Source organism: Neltuma alba, unplaced genomic scaffold, assembly GCF_004799145.2.
Source record: "Neltuma alba isolate B1F8T4 unplaced genomic scaffold, ASM479914v2 tig00013400_pilon, whole genome shotgun sequence".
Lineage (NCBI taxonomy): Eukaryota > Viridiplantae > Streptophyta > Magnoliopsida > Fabales > Fabaceae > Neltuma > Neltuma alba.
This window is the reverse complement of record NW_021637658.1, coordinates 1-17,036: the sequence shown is the minus strand read 5'-3', so window position 1 is coordinate 17,036 and position 17,036 is coordinate 1. Positions and strand designations below refer to the sequence as shown.

General features: G+C 33.9%; 1 protein-coding gene and 1 pseudogene across 1 annotated transcript; both read left to right on the top strand.

Annotated features, from left to right (window-relative positions):
- The first annotated feature begins 425 nt into the window (after window positions 1-425).
- On the top strand, window positions 426-8,170 carry LOC114737053 (stomatal closure-related actin-binding protein 1-like; annotated as a pseudogene).
- Window positions 8,171-13,484: 5,314 nt separating this feature from the next.
- Window positions 13,485-15,449, top strand: LOC114737054 (cytochrome b5-like). The gene is made up of 3 exons (XM_028924954.1): window positions 13,485-13,587; window positions 14,858-14,924; window positions 15,032-15,449. Exons 1-3 carry the CDS (start codon window positions 13,501-13,503, stop codon window positions 15,334-15,336), a joined length of 459 nt encoding a protein of 152 aa, XP_028780787.1. The 5' UTR covers window positions 13,485-13,500; the 3' UTR covers window positions 15,337-15,449.
- The last annotated feature ends 1,587 nt before the right edge of the window (window positions 15,450-17,036 follow it).

Genomic DNA, 17,036 nt, shown 5'->3' with positions numbered 1-17,036 from the left:
AATTGGAGCTAGCCCTTTGCCTCTGATCCAACATCTCAAGCCTAACTGAGCCTACTATTTATCTTCTCATGACTCTTTATATTCTACTCCATTTTTTCTTTTTTTGAATTTTTTTTGGTCTGGGGTAGCTTTTTCCTTGATTACTTCAGCTCAAAACCCACAGGAAAAGTGAAGTTAAAACAAATTGATAAGTAAAGGAAACACGGACATATAGGGTTTAAGCTGGTTTTTCTTCCAATCATTAGCCTTGACTTCCACAAGCTTAATGGGTAGTGTGATATCTCATTTAGAAGTTTTTGATTTTGGCTGGTTTCTTAAACTGATGTTTTTCTTCTTTAGATATATTTTCTTCAAACTTAAGTTCTGAACTGTAACCAGCTCAATTGTAGTAGCTAAAGGTTGTATTTTTGTGATGGACATAGAGTGAATAACTCGGAACAATGACGAGGGTGTCCCGTGATTTTGGTGACACTATGCAAAAGGAGGCGGTGCCTGTGGTTTCAGCAATGTGATATTCGCTTCTAATAGGTTTCCTAGTTACAAATTGGAGCTAACAATCAGATCATAGAGACAAAGGATGACCCAAAAGTGTTATCTATGAAGGAAGCTGTTGCACGGGAGACCGCACTGCTATTGGAACAGCAGAAACGTCTCTCTCAGTTCGCGATCTTGCTAGTAAATTTGAGAAGGGTTTAGCTGCTGCTGCTAGTTATCTGAAGAGGTTTCATACTTTCTATTTAATTCAAATTTTTATATATTTCAACGTAGTTGTTGGGGTTTTTTCAATTATGTATGCCTAATTTTCAATGTTTTGAATTGAATTGACTAGTTATTAACTTATTATAGTTTGCAGAGAAATTTACTTTCTCATATTATTTAATCTAGTTATATGCTGGAAAAAATGACAGCTGGCTAGACTTAGAGAAGCAGCATCATTAGAAAAACATGTTCTTTTGAACAAGCTTAGAGAGTTGCTTGAATCCTTGAAAGGGCGTGTGGCTGGCAGAAACAAGGAGGAAGTAGAGGATGCTATTGCAATGGTTAGTTTCTACATTTTTTGTACTGCATTACTCTTTTGTTGTCTTTGTACACAATAAACATCTGAATGTATGTATTTCACTATTGCCACGACTTTGCACGACTCTAATTTTTATTTTGGAGTTCATCAGTGGTTAGGCTGGATTCAACTTAAAGTTTTTCTTGACCCCTTGTTCCTGTTAGCATGAAAAAGTATAGCTTTTAAATCTGGAGTTAATTATTTTTGTTCTTAGTGTGTCGATCAAATTGCTTTGGTGTAGTATGTTCAGGAGATATAACATCAATGCCAATTTTCTGCATAATATTCATTTTTTTAATGGAATATTCTGCTTTTGTTGTGTCTGAAGTAGTTTCATTGACGAATGTCACTTATGATTGAAAAGCTTTAATATCATAATGCCTTCCGTTTTTTTCTTTCAAGAAAGATTGTGTGTCTGTGTGTGAAGTACTTTAATTGACAAATGTCAGTCATGATTGAAAAGCTTTGACACCATCACTCCTCCCATTTATTTTCTTATTGAATGCGCGTGTGAAGCTTTGAAAAATGAAAGCAAAACACTTTCACCATCAAGCCACAAGTTCAATAGGCTACTTAAACTCCCTTTTAATGAGTGGTTTTGTAACTTGTTGCATTTCTTCTTCAGGTTGAAGCTCTAGCAGTTCAATTAAGCCAAAGGGAAGGGGAATTAATACAAGAAAAGGCAGAGGTGAAGAAGCTTGCAAGTTTTCTTAAGCAGGTGATTTAAACTTAATGGAGTGGTGGGAAATCTGTATTTATCTTTTTGGGTGAAAATTGATCAGATGTTTGAAACTAAGACCTCTTGCTAAACTACTTGCACCCCTCACCACTATATCACACCTATTATCTTGTTCTTTTTCCCTTCTTAATTATAACTGGGATTGTCCTTTTTCTATATCCTACATAAGGAATTTCTTTGTCCATTGTTGAAATCTTGAATTTGATTACAGGCCTCTGAAGATGCTAAGAAACTTGTAGATGAGGAAAGAGCTTTTGCTCGTTCTGAAATTGAGAATGCCAGAGCAGCAGTTCAGAGAGTTGAAGAGGCTCTTCAGGAGCATGAGAGAATGAATCGAGCTATTGGGAAGCAGGTTTGTGCTATTTGCTTTTCTTGTTGAACCCTATTTTCTTGATTATGTATTTTGTGCCAATACTTTTGTTTAATAGTCTAACTAATGCATGAAGTCAAGATCAAAACTTAAACTCAGTGCATGTTTGAATTTGCAAAGTTATACTTAGTTTGGCCAAGGTGCATATTTGCATTTGGTGGTTTTCATGAATTCTGTGATTCATTCCTAATCTATTTGGAACTTGGAGAAGGAAAGGTTTAACGACTATTCTTAAGATGTTCTGTTTTGTTCCCAAATTCCACCATCCCATATGGGCCCTAGAAGTAGGGGGATGGGAATTACAGAATGTTGTAGGAGAGTTAGAACAGGGTTGTGGTCATTAGGGTTGTATAACTGATGCCACTCTAGCTGCATAAAGAGGGAAAGGCTGTATCAGAATCACTTGTAATGGATAAGTTGGAAAGCTGGTGACATACCAGAGATTGGCAATACCACTGTAACATTGGTGTTCTCTCTTAGATTAATGGGAGCCTTCAACTTTTTTAACATGGTTTCCTGTTGGTGGTGTAAAATCCAAAGAGAGGCTGTGGGGCTTAAACTTAAAAGTTCAAACCCTTTTTGCTTGGAAGGGAATGGAAGAGCAATTCAAGTTGTTGAAACTTGAAAGCTTAATATCAGGTTTGAAGGGAATCTTTTTTGGAATTCTTATCTAACTTGTTCTAAGGAATCTTTACTCCTCAGACTTACAAATCTAGACGTGATTTTTCTGATTATCTGATGATTAGATGATGTCCTTTTAGGGAATTACTTTGTACATTCTCTCCATTTAAGGATATGTTTCCCTTGGTATTTGATATATTATTTATCAAAATATTGGCTGCCAGTAAAACCATTTAAGCTGGGAATAGAGAAGATCTATACCAACTATATGTTTATCATTTTCTGTTTCTGTTGGAAATTTAGGACCTGGAACAATTAATGAAGGAGGTTCATGAGGCTCGAAGAATCAAAATGCTTCATCAGCCAAGCAGGGTATGTGTCGATTAGCTGTTCCTATTTTTGTATCACATGAATATAATTGTGTTTTTCTAAAATTACCTTTTCACTACCTGGTTTTTCCCCCCCTGAACAATCAACAATTCCCTTCCATACTTATTGGAAGCTTATATGGGTATGTTACTTGGTGGTCTCAAGTCTCTTAATTATTTTTGTTGGAGAAAAAGAGGCCAGGGATCAGAGTCGAGTTGTCGAGAAAATACTTTATCTATTGCGTTCGTTACCTTTGCTTTAGGTTCAAGGAGACTTTATGTGTGAGGGCATGTTAAGAGGTGTTGAATAAAAAAAAAAAATCCTATAAAAAAAATTCCTTGCCCTATTCTAAGTCCTACCCGTTAAGCTTTTGGGATAAGATATATTGGTGCTTGACACAAACTATGTAACTTCATCTGCAAAGTTATTTTAAGGAACTGAATGCCTTGATTGTTGATATGTTAGGTTATGGATATGGAACTTGAGCTTCGGGCTTTGAGGGCTCAACTAGCTGAGAAGTCTAGACATTATCTTCGACTTCAAAAAGAGGTACTCCTGCCATCATATGCTACGTTGAAGTGCTTATAAATATGAGCAGCATCCTTAACCTCTATAAAATACTCATGTAATTGATGTATGATATAATTATAAAAAAGATTGCTGGTTGTTATTGTTAACATGGTGCTTGATTTCTATATCATTTTTCTGTTCAACTATATTCTTTAGTATAAATATTTTTGGACATTTCAATTTCTATGTTTGCATTCTTTTGAACTGGGTAACTTTCATTTGGTTTTTGTTCGGGTTGTTGAGAAGCCAATCTGTATGTTATATGAGGATGATGATATAAATATAGTTAGCAATTAATTAGCTGTGGGGAGGGGGATATTAGTGCCTGCATACACAGACCCATTATGTACCCTATGATCATTTGAAGTAATGCATTGAATTGATTCAGTCTCTTTCTATTTCTCTCCTTCCATGTTTTTCTCTCTCAATCCCCTCTGACTTCTTCTCCTCTGTTTCCTCTTTCCTTCTCTTTTTCTCCTATTTCCCTTTCTTCCCTCTCATAATGACGATTCTGTTGTCACTTTATCACACAGGAAGATATTTTAAATGGATTATATTTTGATCACTTTTGGGATGACGTGTTTTGTGACATATTGTAGATTTTACATTAACAGTGGGCCATTACAACTATTTATCTTCCAGTAGTTTCCTTGGTTTGCTTAATACCTTCTTGTTTTCTTAGTAACTAATGTTATCTATGGTTCTATGACAATATTCTGTATATAGTGAGCAGTATCATGTTAAACGATACTGCAAAATACTCAAATCTAATTAGCATTATTGAAAATATGGTCTTGGAATGCTTTTATCTAAAAAAAAAAAAAATATGTAAAAGAAAGAAACTGATATTATTTAATGATAACCTTTGGCAATCTATGATTTGTCTAAGAAAGATACTGTGTAAATTGAGGTTCAATCTGTGGTCCTTTAGTGAACTGAAGAATAATTTTCCTCCTGTGCTTTCCAGCTAGCAAGGGCAAAAAGCGGTGAGGAAAATGCTTCTCATTTATATGAACTAGAAGGGACTGAAGCGTTAGGTTCATATTTGCAAATTCAACCCTGTTCTGATAAAGCTCCTGAACTTTCAAAATGTTCAATTCAATGGTATCGTGTATCATCTGAAGGTGCCAAAAAGAGCTTATTTCAGGTACTGCTGCAAATAATTTTAGCAAATTTTCAAGTTATCATAATATTCTGGTGGTATTGTTTGTGTTCAGTTTGAGCTAGTTTCACTCTTATATTTACAGTCACTCCCAAAAGAGTGTAAGCAGAATGGCATATTTAGTCATCTTATGTTTTCTTCTCTCTCTCTCTCTCTGTGTGTGTGTGGGATAACGAGTGTTTTTCCCTTTAGTGTTACAGCAAACTAAAGCAATCATTAAGTAGTTATTAGTATTCTTATTAACATTGCATGCTTCCTCCCAATATTACAGTTCTCAGCAACTTTTCTCTAAAGTATAATCTTAAACCTATTGATCGTTATCGCCATATCTGTTGGTCCTTAGTGTCCAGGTCCTGTCAAATTTGTTCAAACTAGAAGTCTGACAAAACCCTTTCTTTAATTTTGCTTCTATTTTAAATTGATGTTTATATTGACTGTCTGTGTATATACAGCCAATATTTTTCAAAATGATGGCGTAATTTTCTTTAAGGGCTATTTATCATGTTGAATCAACTAATATTAACTAAGGGCGGGGGTTATTTTGTTAGCTTTGTATTGTTCCAATTTTGAGATTGCAGGGTGTTAGTACATGTAATACAACTTTCTCTCTTCCAGGAGCCACGAAACCAGTGTATGCCCCTGAACCTTTCGATGTTCGACGTAAATTGGAAGTTGATATTATCTCAGAAGACCAGCACATCATCTTGTCAACAACTGGTCTGATAGATCCAGGTTTGGTGCTAACTCCGAATCTCCACCAAGCACTTTGATCTAGTACTCATCAATAGGCATGGTTTCTATATGTTTTCAATTAAAATTTCTACCTCCTCATGTTTTGCGCAATTTTAAGAATGTACATATTTCTTTATGCAATTAAGTTGAAGCTAAAACATTAGTATAATATTCTTTTGCAGCTGCCGGTTGGGAAACTATGTAGAGGCACTTGTGCGAAAGCATGACACTGAATTCAATGTATGTCACCTTGACTCTTAACTTTCGTTCTTGTAATTGGCTTAGTCTATATGAGCTTTCAATATAAGATGTTGCTGAGCTATTGGTCCTAAATTATATGTACATATCATTTGTTATTGTTATTGTTATGCATATTGTGCAATTGGATATAATAGTTTAAGCTGTAAGTTATGGATGATTGGATTTATGACAATAATATCATAATTGTACTCAACACTTTGTACGTTACAGGTGGTTGTAAGTCAAATGAATGGTTTACATCATTCAACCGAGTCTATTCATGTACTTCATGTTGGAAAGATGAGGATGAAACTTTGTAAAGGAAAGTCAACAATTGCCAAAGAATACTATTCATCTTCAATGCAGGTATTTCAAGTTTTGCATGGCATCCTAGTTATAGACAAAAACCTGTCAGTTAGGGCTGGCCCAACCAAAATTCAATTCAGACTTTCTTCATTTAAGGCTAGAAAGTGACTTATTTTGAGCAGATTTTTGCCATTTAGTTGGTGATGATTGTCTAAGTTTCTTCTTTTGCTGAAGATAAAGAATTGTTTTAATGAAGTTATACTGTTTAAATTGATTTAATGGTTAGAATCTATTAAAATGACTGTCATTTTTCCTCTCAAGATTGAGATGATCCTTGTGTCGCCCAACCTAGCCTAGAGAGACCAGGTGGGCAAGCCTTTTGGTTGCGTTTGGTAGAAAGCATTGAAAATGAGGGACTGAGATTATGATTACAATTGAGAAAATCTATTAAAAGAATGTTTAGTATGAAGATTGCTTGTTATATGGGATTAGTCAAACCTATGTATGTGGGATTAGAGAATACTATGGGGGAAGTGGTATTTTTGATCCCACCTCTATGAGTTTGCCTAATCCCATATAATAAGTAATTACCCATGCTAAATACTATTCTAATGATTTTTTTCAATTGCAATCCCAATCCTAATCCCTTATTTTCAATGCTTCTTACCAAACGGGACCTTTGTGTCAATGATCAAACAAGTCTCATGGTTTTGTAGGAACCTGACCTTGCATTAGAGTTGACTTTTTGTTAATCAATTCTATTGTGTCCCTTATAAACTTAATATGGCCGGCCAACAAGCTTTGTTCATTGTTGTTATTGTTTTTTCATAGCTCTGTGGAGTTCGAGGAGGTGGAAATGCCGCAGCACAAGCACTATTTTGGCAAGCAAAGCCGGGCCAAACATTTGTGTTAGCATTCGAATCAGAGCGAGAAAGGAATGCAGTTATCATGCTTGCAAGGAGGTTTGCATTTGACTGTAATGTACGTGGTTCTGACCTTTCTAAACTGTTCCTTAAATTAAAAGTAAAAATTGTTGGAACTTGACCATTCATCAATGGGTAATTGCCATTTAAAGTCTGTTACACGTATATATTGAACAATTTTATAGTATTCTGAGGATTAAGATGGCAATGACTTGAGGAGACTGAAATTTTTAAGGTCAGCAATGAATGAAACCTAGCTTTCATGAATAAGTAAGGACTAATAGAGGTCTGGATTCTATATATGTCGAGATTTTGTTACGATCAAAAGACTAGCATGGTGGGTGGAAGATCCCCATGTATTTTTACGCACCCTTCATTTGTGAGGCTCCCCAATGTGGGACTCAACAGATTTCAGTCTCATCCTGTCTTAAGCTTTCCATTTCGTGTAAGTGTCGTTCACTCCCTCGGTTGAAATCTTGAACCAAACAAGACTGAAACTCCTTGAACTGTATGGAATCTAATGTCCCAGAAAGGTCTAAACTGATTTTTGCAAAATGACAATAAGGATAAAGTGCATATTTATTTTGAACTTGCCATGATTGGTTGAATGGGAATGTGATATGATGATTGAACATGATAAAGTGCACACTTTTTACAGTATTAATTCTTTTGATTGCCATTGCTGAATTTTGAATGCATAAAAATGCAGATCATGCTTGCCGGACCAGATGACAGAGCTCCATTAGGGACATGAGATGAAGGTTCTCCTTAAAATCATCAGTCTCTAGAGTTGTGAAGATGTAATTATTTTGAGTTGTTGTATTATAAGTGTGAAGATGTAAGACTGTGAGAGCAGAACATGGCTTGTTATTGTTTTGTGGTGGGGATTCATGCCTTCTGTGGTTTTGAATCCCTTCATATTATTTTTTTTTTTTTTTCCTTTTTGGTTAAGTTTACTTCAACAACACCAAGGCATTTTTTTTGGTTTGCCTTTGTGAGTGATGGTTGAGAAAATTGCAGAGCTTCTTATATCGGAGAATTGGTGTTTGCAATGCTAATTTATTGATTGCGTCTTGGTTTACTGATTATTTCTCATAACTATTCCCCATTAGACGGCAAAAAAAGAAAAAGAAAAGATAAAAGCAAACATAGGAACGTCCACCGTTGATAATTAAAAATTAAAAATAAATACAAAAGTAATGAGTGTTTGGTGTTCGTGACATTAATTTAATATAATACTCCTTCTGATTTAAAAGATGAGATAAATTTTTGAAAAAATCTCATATAAATACCACTTGAATTCAAAAATTCGAATTAGTCATTATAATTTTACAAAAAACAAATAAAACTCCAGATATTAAATTGGAATTTATAAATTTTAACAAATTATTTCTATACATTTTCTCTCATTCTTTTTTTGGCTTCTTTCTCTCTTCATGTTGCAGAAACAGAGAGAGAGTTCTTCTCTCTCCTTTCAAATCCTCTTCTTCGTCAAGGAACAGTCATTGTAAAAATTTTTTCCCTTTAAGCTAAATTAGAGAGAGCTCAACTTTGTTGCTTCTATTTCTGATTTCCTTGAAGGAAGTCATGGAAATTAGACCAGCAACTGTAGGTCATCTTCTTTAGAGAGAGAGGGAGGGAAGACATTACTAAATCTTCTCCTTCCTCAACCATGATAGCAGCAAAGTAGATGCTGTTATAGGCATTCTATTTTTCGGACTTACTGCTTGCAAAGTCCTTAAACAACTTGAAATGATTTTTTCATCGGCATCGCATAGACAAACATATCTTTCCAATCAAAGTTTTCTTCCATTCTGGCCATAGAAAGTCTCTATTTTTCCATATCAAAGTCTTCTATTTTTAGTTACACGTATATCGACAGAAGTGATTCTCATTGTTTTCTTGGTCCTTTTGACTACTCCTATCATCTAAAGTCATTAGGTGATGATGGGTTTGTTGGTAAACAAGCTATTCATTTTGTAGATAATGTATAGTGAACGTAATATGTTTTGTGACTTTAATGACAATAAAATATTAAGTGTTGGTTTAATCGTATTGTGAACTTATCATTTGAATATATGTAATACAATTGTTGTCATGAGGTTGTCGGTTTTTGGTAAATACCATTGTTTTAGTGGTGAATTTCATTGCAAGTGTAATAAATCATAAAAGTTATTATGATGTATTTCTGATCAATTTGTCTCCCATATATTGATTCCTCAAAACATTTACCCCATTGTTTAATTCCCCTAAGAGGTTATACTTGGTGAAAATTGACCAAGTCAAGAGTATGAAAATGGTTAAATACATTTTTCAGGTTATCAATCACATTACATGTCTAGTCAATTTGTCTAACTTAGTGATGATGCCTCTGTCGTTAAAGCACTCAATTAAACTAGGTCCCAACTAATTTGTAGTTTAGGGTCGACCTAGGTCATTACTTCCAAGGAGCAAGTTATGGGTTTCTTTAGGTAAAAATTCAGGTGATAAAAAAATGTAATAAATTGGACCTAAACTAAAATGCAAAATTCTAATTCTAAATGCAAGATGCAAATGCCCTAAAATATGTATGAAAATTAAATTAAACTAAATGAATGCAATGCAATTTTTGGGGGGTTTTTGGAGGAAAATAAAAATAATGAATAAAGAAAATTAATCAGAAAGCAAAGAAAATTAAGAAGTAAAAATTCAGAGATTTCTCTTCAGGTACGGTAGAGGGAACAACTCAGGATTCGCATGGATTTAACTTTCATAACCTTAATCAGTTAATTAGACCAAAGGGAAGTGATAAGAGTGTGGAATTAATAAACTTAATTACCTACTTGAAACAAAGGGAACCCTCAATTTCAAAAGCCCTTAAACTATTAGAGAACTCATAACAGTATAAGGTTGGTTGATTAAGCTTATTAAAACCAATGAAAAATTAACTCAATTAATTTTGGAAATTATGTTTGAAATTATCCAATTAAACAATTATACAATTAACCAACTTAATTAAACAATTAAGAGGCAAAAGAACCCAAATTTTGCAATTCAAACCACATTGATAATTAAACTCATAATGAAAACTCAATTATAAATTCAATTAACAATGCAAGGGTTCTAAACATAAATTCCAACAAGTGTCTCAACACAAATAAAATCCAAATATCAATCCAATCCAAGCATAAAGATGACAATCTAGAACTAAATTGTCTCACAAAATTACAACTTAAAATTATTTAAAACTAAATAAATTCAAGTCCTTGAATTAAAAGATAAATGGAACATCACTCCCTTGTGGTCTTCAAGTGCTAGCCCAAGGCTCAAGTCTCCTTCATGCTCCTTCCAAGTTGCCTCCCTGTAAGCTTAAGCTTCCATCAAATTGTCTCCTCCTCCAAGCTCTTTGGTGCAATTCACGGGCATGTGACGCACGGTGGATGATTCAAGTTGGTGAAGCACGCGTGGAGCAATTGATGAGAGTGGATGTTGCGGTATGGAATGGAATCAAGGAATTATGAGAGGCCGTGAGACTAGAGAAGTAGTGGTGAAGGAGGAGGATTTGACGTTCAAGTCTCCTTTTTCCTGCGTTCAATGGAGAAGGATAAAAATAATATGACGGTGGATGATTGAGGGGTCCTAGGCGTTGAATTGTCCTCTCAAATAAGGAAATTATTCTAATGGGAGAAAAGGAAATTTTTCTGAATCCAAAACTCAAGCCCATTAGTAATTAATTGACCCACTTGATATTAGCCATTAGATTGTGCTTAGATTCCAAGAAACAATCTTGCACCATTGGATTTCCTATGTGCCCCTTTCTTGACCTACAAGAATTTGAGTGCATCCATTAATGTAGATTATATCCAAATATAATTAAAAATTAAATATTAAATCTGCACAAGAATTAGGCAAGAAAGTGCAAAACTTTCTAAAAATAATCTTTCTAAAAATATGAGACTTGTTTTCAAAGAAATAGGAAAAATTAATTCCAAGTCAAAAATAGGAAAGCACAAAATATTTATATTTTTAATCCAAAATCTCAATTTTTATGCAAAATCCAAAAATCAACCAATTAATTCAATAATGCATAAAAAGTCTAATTAAGCTCAAAATTATCATTTAAATCCTGAATTAATGAGGGATAAAATATATAAAAATTGGGCTTTATCACTTAGCCTCCCAAAAAAATTGCACCAAATTTGAAAATGACTAATAACATGTTGCAAAACGTGTTATGAAAATAATCATATGCATTTCGTAAGTTGTTAATCACATTACACATTTAGTAAAATTGTTTGAAAATGACTAATAATAAGTTGCAAAATGCATTATGGAGATAGTTAATTTCATTTTGCAAATTGTCAATCACATTACAAGTTTAGTAAAATCGTCTAGAAATTGCTAATAACAGGTTGCAAAGCGCATTATGGAATAGTCATATTCATTTTGTAAGTTGTCACTCACGTTACATGTTTAGTAAAATTGTCTGAAAATGACTAATAACAGGTTGCAAAATGCATCATGAAATTCATTTTACAAGTTGTTTATCACACTATATATTTAGTAAAATTGTTTGAAAATGGCTAATAACAGGTTACAAAATATATTATGGAAATGGGTACTTTCATTTCATAAGTAGTTAGTCACGTTACATGTTTAGTAATTTTGTTCAACTCAATTTCTTGAATTTCACTTAGTTTGTCAATGGCAATAACAAATTGCAAAACATATTATAAAAATAGTTAATTCAATTTGAAAGTTGTCAATTACTCTGCAAAACCTGTTGATGCTTTTCATTTTATTTTAGTAGTAGTTTAGTCTTTTCGTCAAACTTTGCAAATCCCAGATTCCTACCTCATGTCTATTTCGTCCTTTTACTTATTTACATGACCCATTTGTCTTTTTAAATTTCAAAAGGTATTTTTTGTTATTTTCCTAAATTTTTTTTGGAGGGGTTTGGTTTTTTATAAAATAACATTCACGTTTATCTATGAGGATATATTTTAGGAAAAAAAAATACATAGCTTATACATTTATTGTTTTAAACTAATTTTAACTAATTTATTAATAAATGTAAATGAATAAAGCTTATCTCATATTTTAAACCGAAGGAAGTATATTGGAATATAATGAGGAAAATAGAGGAAGGATTAAATTTGTACACAACTGTATTATTCTGATCCTTTTTTTGTGTGTATTATTAGCTTATTAATTTTTAGAAATTAAAACATACTCCTCCGGTCCTTATTATAAGACCCAATTTGACTTTTTATTTGGTCCTAATTATAAGACCCAATCCATTTTCTCTCTTATATTTATGCATTTTTTTTCAAGATAATCCTTCTAATAATGATAGTTTTAGCCAATATATTTAATTAGTAAGGATATTTTAGGAATAACAACACTTATTTATTATAAATAACCAACTTAACTTACTTCCTTAATCTCCTCAAATAAGTCAATTGGGTCTTATAATTAGGACCGGAGGAGTACTATACTTTATTTATACATAATATTTATGTATACTAGCTTCTTCTTATTATATATATACTCCTCTGGTCCTAAATATAAAACTCTTATAAATACTATAAAGGTCTTATATTTAGGATGTGAGGAATAATTTTTTGAATGAAAATTTGAAATTTATTGTCTCAAGAAAATTAAAAGAATACCCGTTCATAGATATAGCCTCTACTCAACGACCACTTTCTTGGCAGATGGATGGAGATTGGTTAATACTATAAGAAAGCTTTTCCCCCCCAGCGAAAAAGCTTCTCTAAATACTCAGCTATGGTAATGCCTTCTCTAGACGCATGATTAGTCCACACCTGCGAATCCGTGTTGAAGGGAGAGTTTGAGACGTTTAAATTTCATTTTCACGACAAAAACATTTTTAAATTTTAATCCTTTAATATAATCAAATGAAAGATGCTCATGAATTATGTAATATAAATTCTCTATCCTTCAGAAGGTGACGTGGCCTTTCTTCAACTAAAGTTCAACGATGGAGAAAAAGGGTAGTAGAAATAGAATGAATCTACTTGCCAACGATGACGCCTGGTTTGGATAAACCTAGCTAGCTTCTTCATAAACTGTACTGAGACTATTATAACATGGTTTGGATTGAGGTTTGAGAGAATCCAAACATAGCGATAATATAATGGAAGTTGGAAAGTTGAGTAGTAGAGCCATGTAATCCAGAATTACACAGTATTATGTAATTTCAATTTCATATTCATACACACACCCAAAAGTCCGAAGGGTGGGAGCGGGGAGGGTAGTTGGTGACGACAAAACCACTTCACCCTCACCAACCCCGTTAGCGCACTCCACCAACCTTCATCTCCAACTCATTTTAAATTCCGATTCAGGGGTCTTCCCATTTCTGAAAATTTTTTTCAGTTTCTTCCTTTAAAAGGTCTCTTCTTGAAGATGGGCACCGGGCGTAAGTCCTACACGTTAGCTGAGGTCTCTCAGCACAACCACCGCCACGATTGCTGGATCATCATTGGCGGCAAGGTATCTATCTATCTATCTGTCCAATGTATAATTGGGTTTGCGGTTTTAGTGGTGTAATTTGATTTTACTTCGATGCTCTTTGGAAATCTGGAATGAGATTCACTGGGAATCAACTCATGCAATGACTCAGTTGGATCCAGTGAGCATCATGTCGAATCGGCTGAATCTGCACTTGAATGCAGTATTTCTTTTTTTGTTTTTGATCATATGGATTTTGGTTGACTTGCTCCTCTTTGATGCTTTCAACAATAACTCATTTTATTGTGTCCATGAGACGACAGAGAACTGCATTGAAGCACTATATGTTAAGATTATGTGTTATGTGTGCTGATATCAGTGCTTCTTGGCTTGTTCATGGTGTAAACTCCTTACTTACCCCCTAATTTACACGATTTGGCTTTGGGTGATTGCTTCTGCTGCTTGGTATAGTTGGAGTTAGTTGTACTGAAAAGGAGAGCATGGTTAGAAGGTCAGGCTGGAAATAAGGCATGATTGATTTATTTGGTAGGAGTGAGTGTATGGAGTGGAAGTAACGGCCAAGAATTTGACTTTGTATCTAAAGGTGCATGCTTGATAGATAGACTACTTGTCATTTATTCTCCAACTACTCTTTCCTTCGTTCTGCATAACATACCCCTAAGGTCCTGCCCAAAAGTCTTGTTTGGTACATATGGCTAAGATGATGTGGCTTTGGGGTGGTTCTCTTGGTCACTTTTGCGTTGATGCATTATGGTAATTTTAGTCCACTAGAGCTTCTTTTTGCATGGCAGCTTTGGAAATAAGAAAAACCTAAGTTACTCAGAGTCTTCCTACTTGACCTCTCTCACACATGCTGTGAGCTATACTTTATGCGTCAATTTAGATATCCAATGTTGACGTCTCGGTCATAATATGTACAATTCCTGAGGTTCAGTATGCCTCATTCTCATTTGTGTTGCATCATAATTACACCTACTAAGCTTTTGCTGGGGAGCAATGATGTGCTTGTGGGGTCTAAAAATTGCCATTATGTCATTTAGAAGGCTTGATAAGCTTTTGATTAAACTAGAAACCAAGTCAAGACGACCTTTAAACGTTGTAACTAATAGGCCCATGGCATCCTCAAAAAATTACTTTTGTACTTTACGAGATAAAACTCCTCTTACATATTTATCTCATACAATGTAAAATCATTAAAAATAAACTAAACCAAACCCCTGCGTCAAGTTGTGATTAACGACAGCTTTTCGTCGGATATCTTTCAGTACCTTGACATAATTCCTTGGAACAGGTTTATGATGTCACAAAATTCTTGGAGGACCATCCAGGTGGGGATGAGGTCTTGTTGTCAGCCACAGGTACATCATAGATATCAACTACCAAGCATTATGTCTGAATGCATATAATTATTCTGTTGTCCCTGGTTTCACCAGATTAATGTAACTCAAACGCTGCTTATCTGCAGGAAAAGATGCAACTGAAGATTTTGAGGATGTTGGTCACAGTACCACAGCTGAAGCAATGTTGGATGAGTTCTATGTAGGAGACATCGATTCAGCCAGCATCCCGGCCGGGTTTAAGTACACACCTCCAAAACAGCCTCACTATAATCAGGACAAGACAGCAGAATTCATTATCAGGATGCTTCAGTTTCTAGTTCCCCTGATGATCTTGGGCGTGGCGGTCGGTGTTCGTTTTCTACACCAATTCAACATAACCACTGAAACTGCAAAATTATTTGGCAGGCATTGTGAAAAATCATGTTATTAGTGTTGAAAGAATTCTGCTTGTTTTGTGCTTTGGAAATTGAACTGCAATTTTTAGGGATGCTAGGATGTGCGCCTTTCTCTGTTTCCAATAACATGTTCATGTTTGCACTGTCACTGTACTTTTTGCATTTATAATCTCACCATCTTTCTCATCCCTAATGCTGGAAATTTCTTCTTTTAAAAGGTGATGAGGTTTTCATGTTCTGCGTTAAACTTGTGACTCTGGTTAGAGGCTGAGGGAAAAATCTCTCTTCTGGGGCGGATTTTGGATTGTGAATAAATTAATTGGCCCATCTCTAGAGAAAAGAAAAGGTCAACATATTATCAATTTATGTGGAAGAAGGCAAGGACTGCAAGGTATTAAAAGCCACTAGCTTTTAGTTAGACAGTTGATCTGGTTACAGTTATAACCACAAATCTATCTTACTAAAAAAGTGAACTAGTTATGATTAAATTATTATATTTTAATTATATATTCATTACAAGAGATGAAAATTAGAAAAAAATTTATTTTAAAAGAAAAAGGTGTTATAAATAAAAATTTAGTGAAATCATCTATTCATTTATCTTTTATATTTTTAGTCAATATTAGGTAAAAGATAATATTTTATACAAATTTTTTGAAATTTTAGTATATATTTTGTTTTTTCTTTACCAAACGCATAAGGTTTACTTGTTGATGGATTTGGGATTATTATACTATATCTTATCCTAAATATAAGATTTAGTTTATAATATAAGTTGATGCTACAAATGAATTTTATATTTAGGATCGGAGTTAGTATATCATATACAGCTCAATTAATCATATTAGATTAGATTATAAAAAAATACACCTTTCCAAGGTAATTACATATGCAAAAGTTTTTTTTTTTGGTTTTTAATCATCAAACATAATTTCAATATGTCAAAATCACTTTTTTAACCAGCCAAAAAGTGGGATGAATCACTTCTGACGTAATAAAATAAAACTCACATTATAGTAAACCCAATTCTAATGTAAACAAAGTTTGCAAATATTTATGGCAACTCTAGACCTTGAGTCCCAAATGGTAACAATAAATAAAGATAAGAAATAAGAATGTTAATGACAAGTCATTGTTAGGTCTGTTGATATTACGTTTGAAATTATTTATGAGCACATTTTATGTAAGTTAAAATAAAACTCCATATATATTTATCTCATTTTACATGGGTCTCACAACCATCTAATTATTATGTGTGTGGAAGATTCTAAACTCTTCTCACCAGAAAAAAGAAGATTCTAGACTCAATCAGACAAATATGGACATGTTTATTAAAAAAAAAAGGGGAAAAAAAAAAGAAATGTAAGCAAAGTTTAAAAATATTGAGATAAATCAAAATTTATTTTAGATTTAATCTAATAAAAGGTTAAACACTTCATTATCAGTTGATCACAAGCTTAGGTGTCCAAATAGAAGGCGTGGTCGGTGACCGTGTTCAATGATAGACAGGGCCCCGTGGGGCCGGCTGAACAACGTGAATGGTGGTGACGCCCGTACATTGCTCCATCGTCATCTTCAATATATTAATTTCTTCTTATCCTTTTTTGCTTATTATATTAATTGAATTTGTTCATACAAGAGCCTTCCCAATTCCCAAATTCAATCTACATCGACGGCCTCAAATCGTTCAATTCTCGTTCCCCACTTTTGACCGTCGATCCCCTCATCACGACCC

Bases quoted from the DNA above. Each gene is read 5' to 3' on its own strand.
- LOC114737054 (XM_028924954.1), top strand. From the start codon at position 13,501: ATGGGCACCGGGCGTAAGTCCTACACGTTAGCTGAGGTCTCTCAGCAC. The intron at 13,588-14,857 runs GTATCTATCTAT...TCCTTGGAACAG, and splicing joins GGATCATCATTGGCGGCAAG to GTTTATGATGTCACAAAATT. The intron at 14,925-15,031 runs GTACATCATAGA...GCTTATCTGCAG, and splicing joins GGTCTTGTTGTCAGCCACAG to GAAAAGATGCAACTGAAGAT.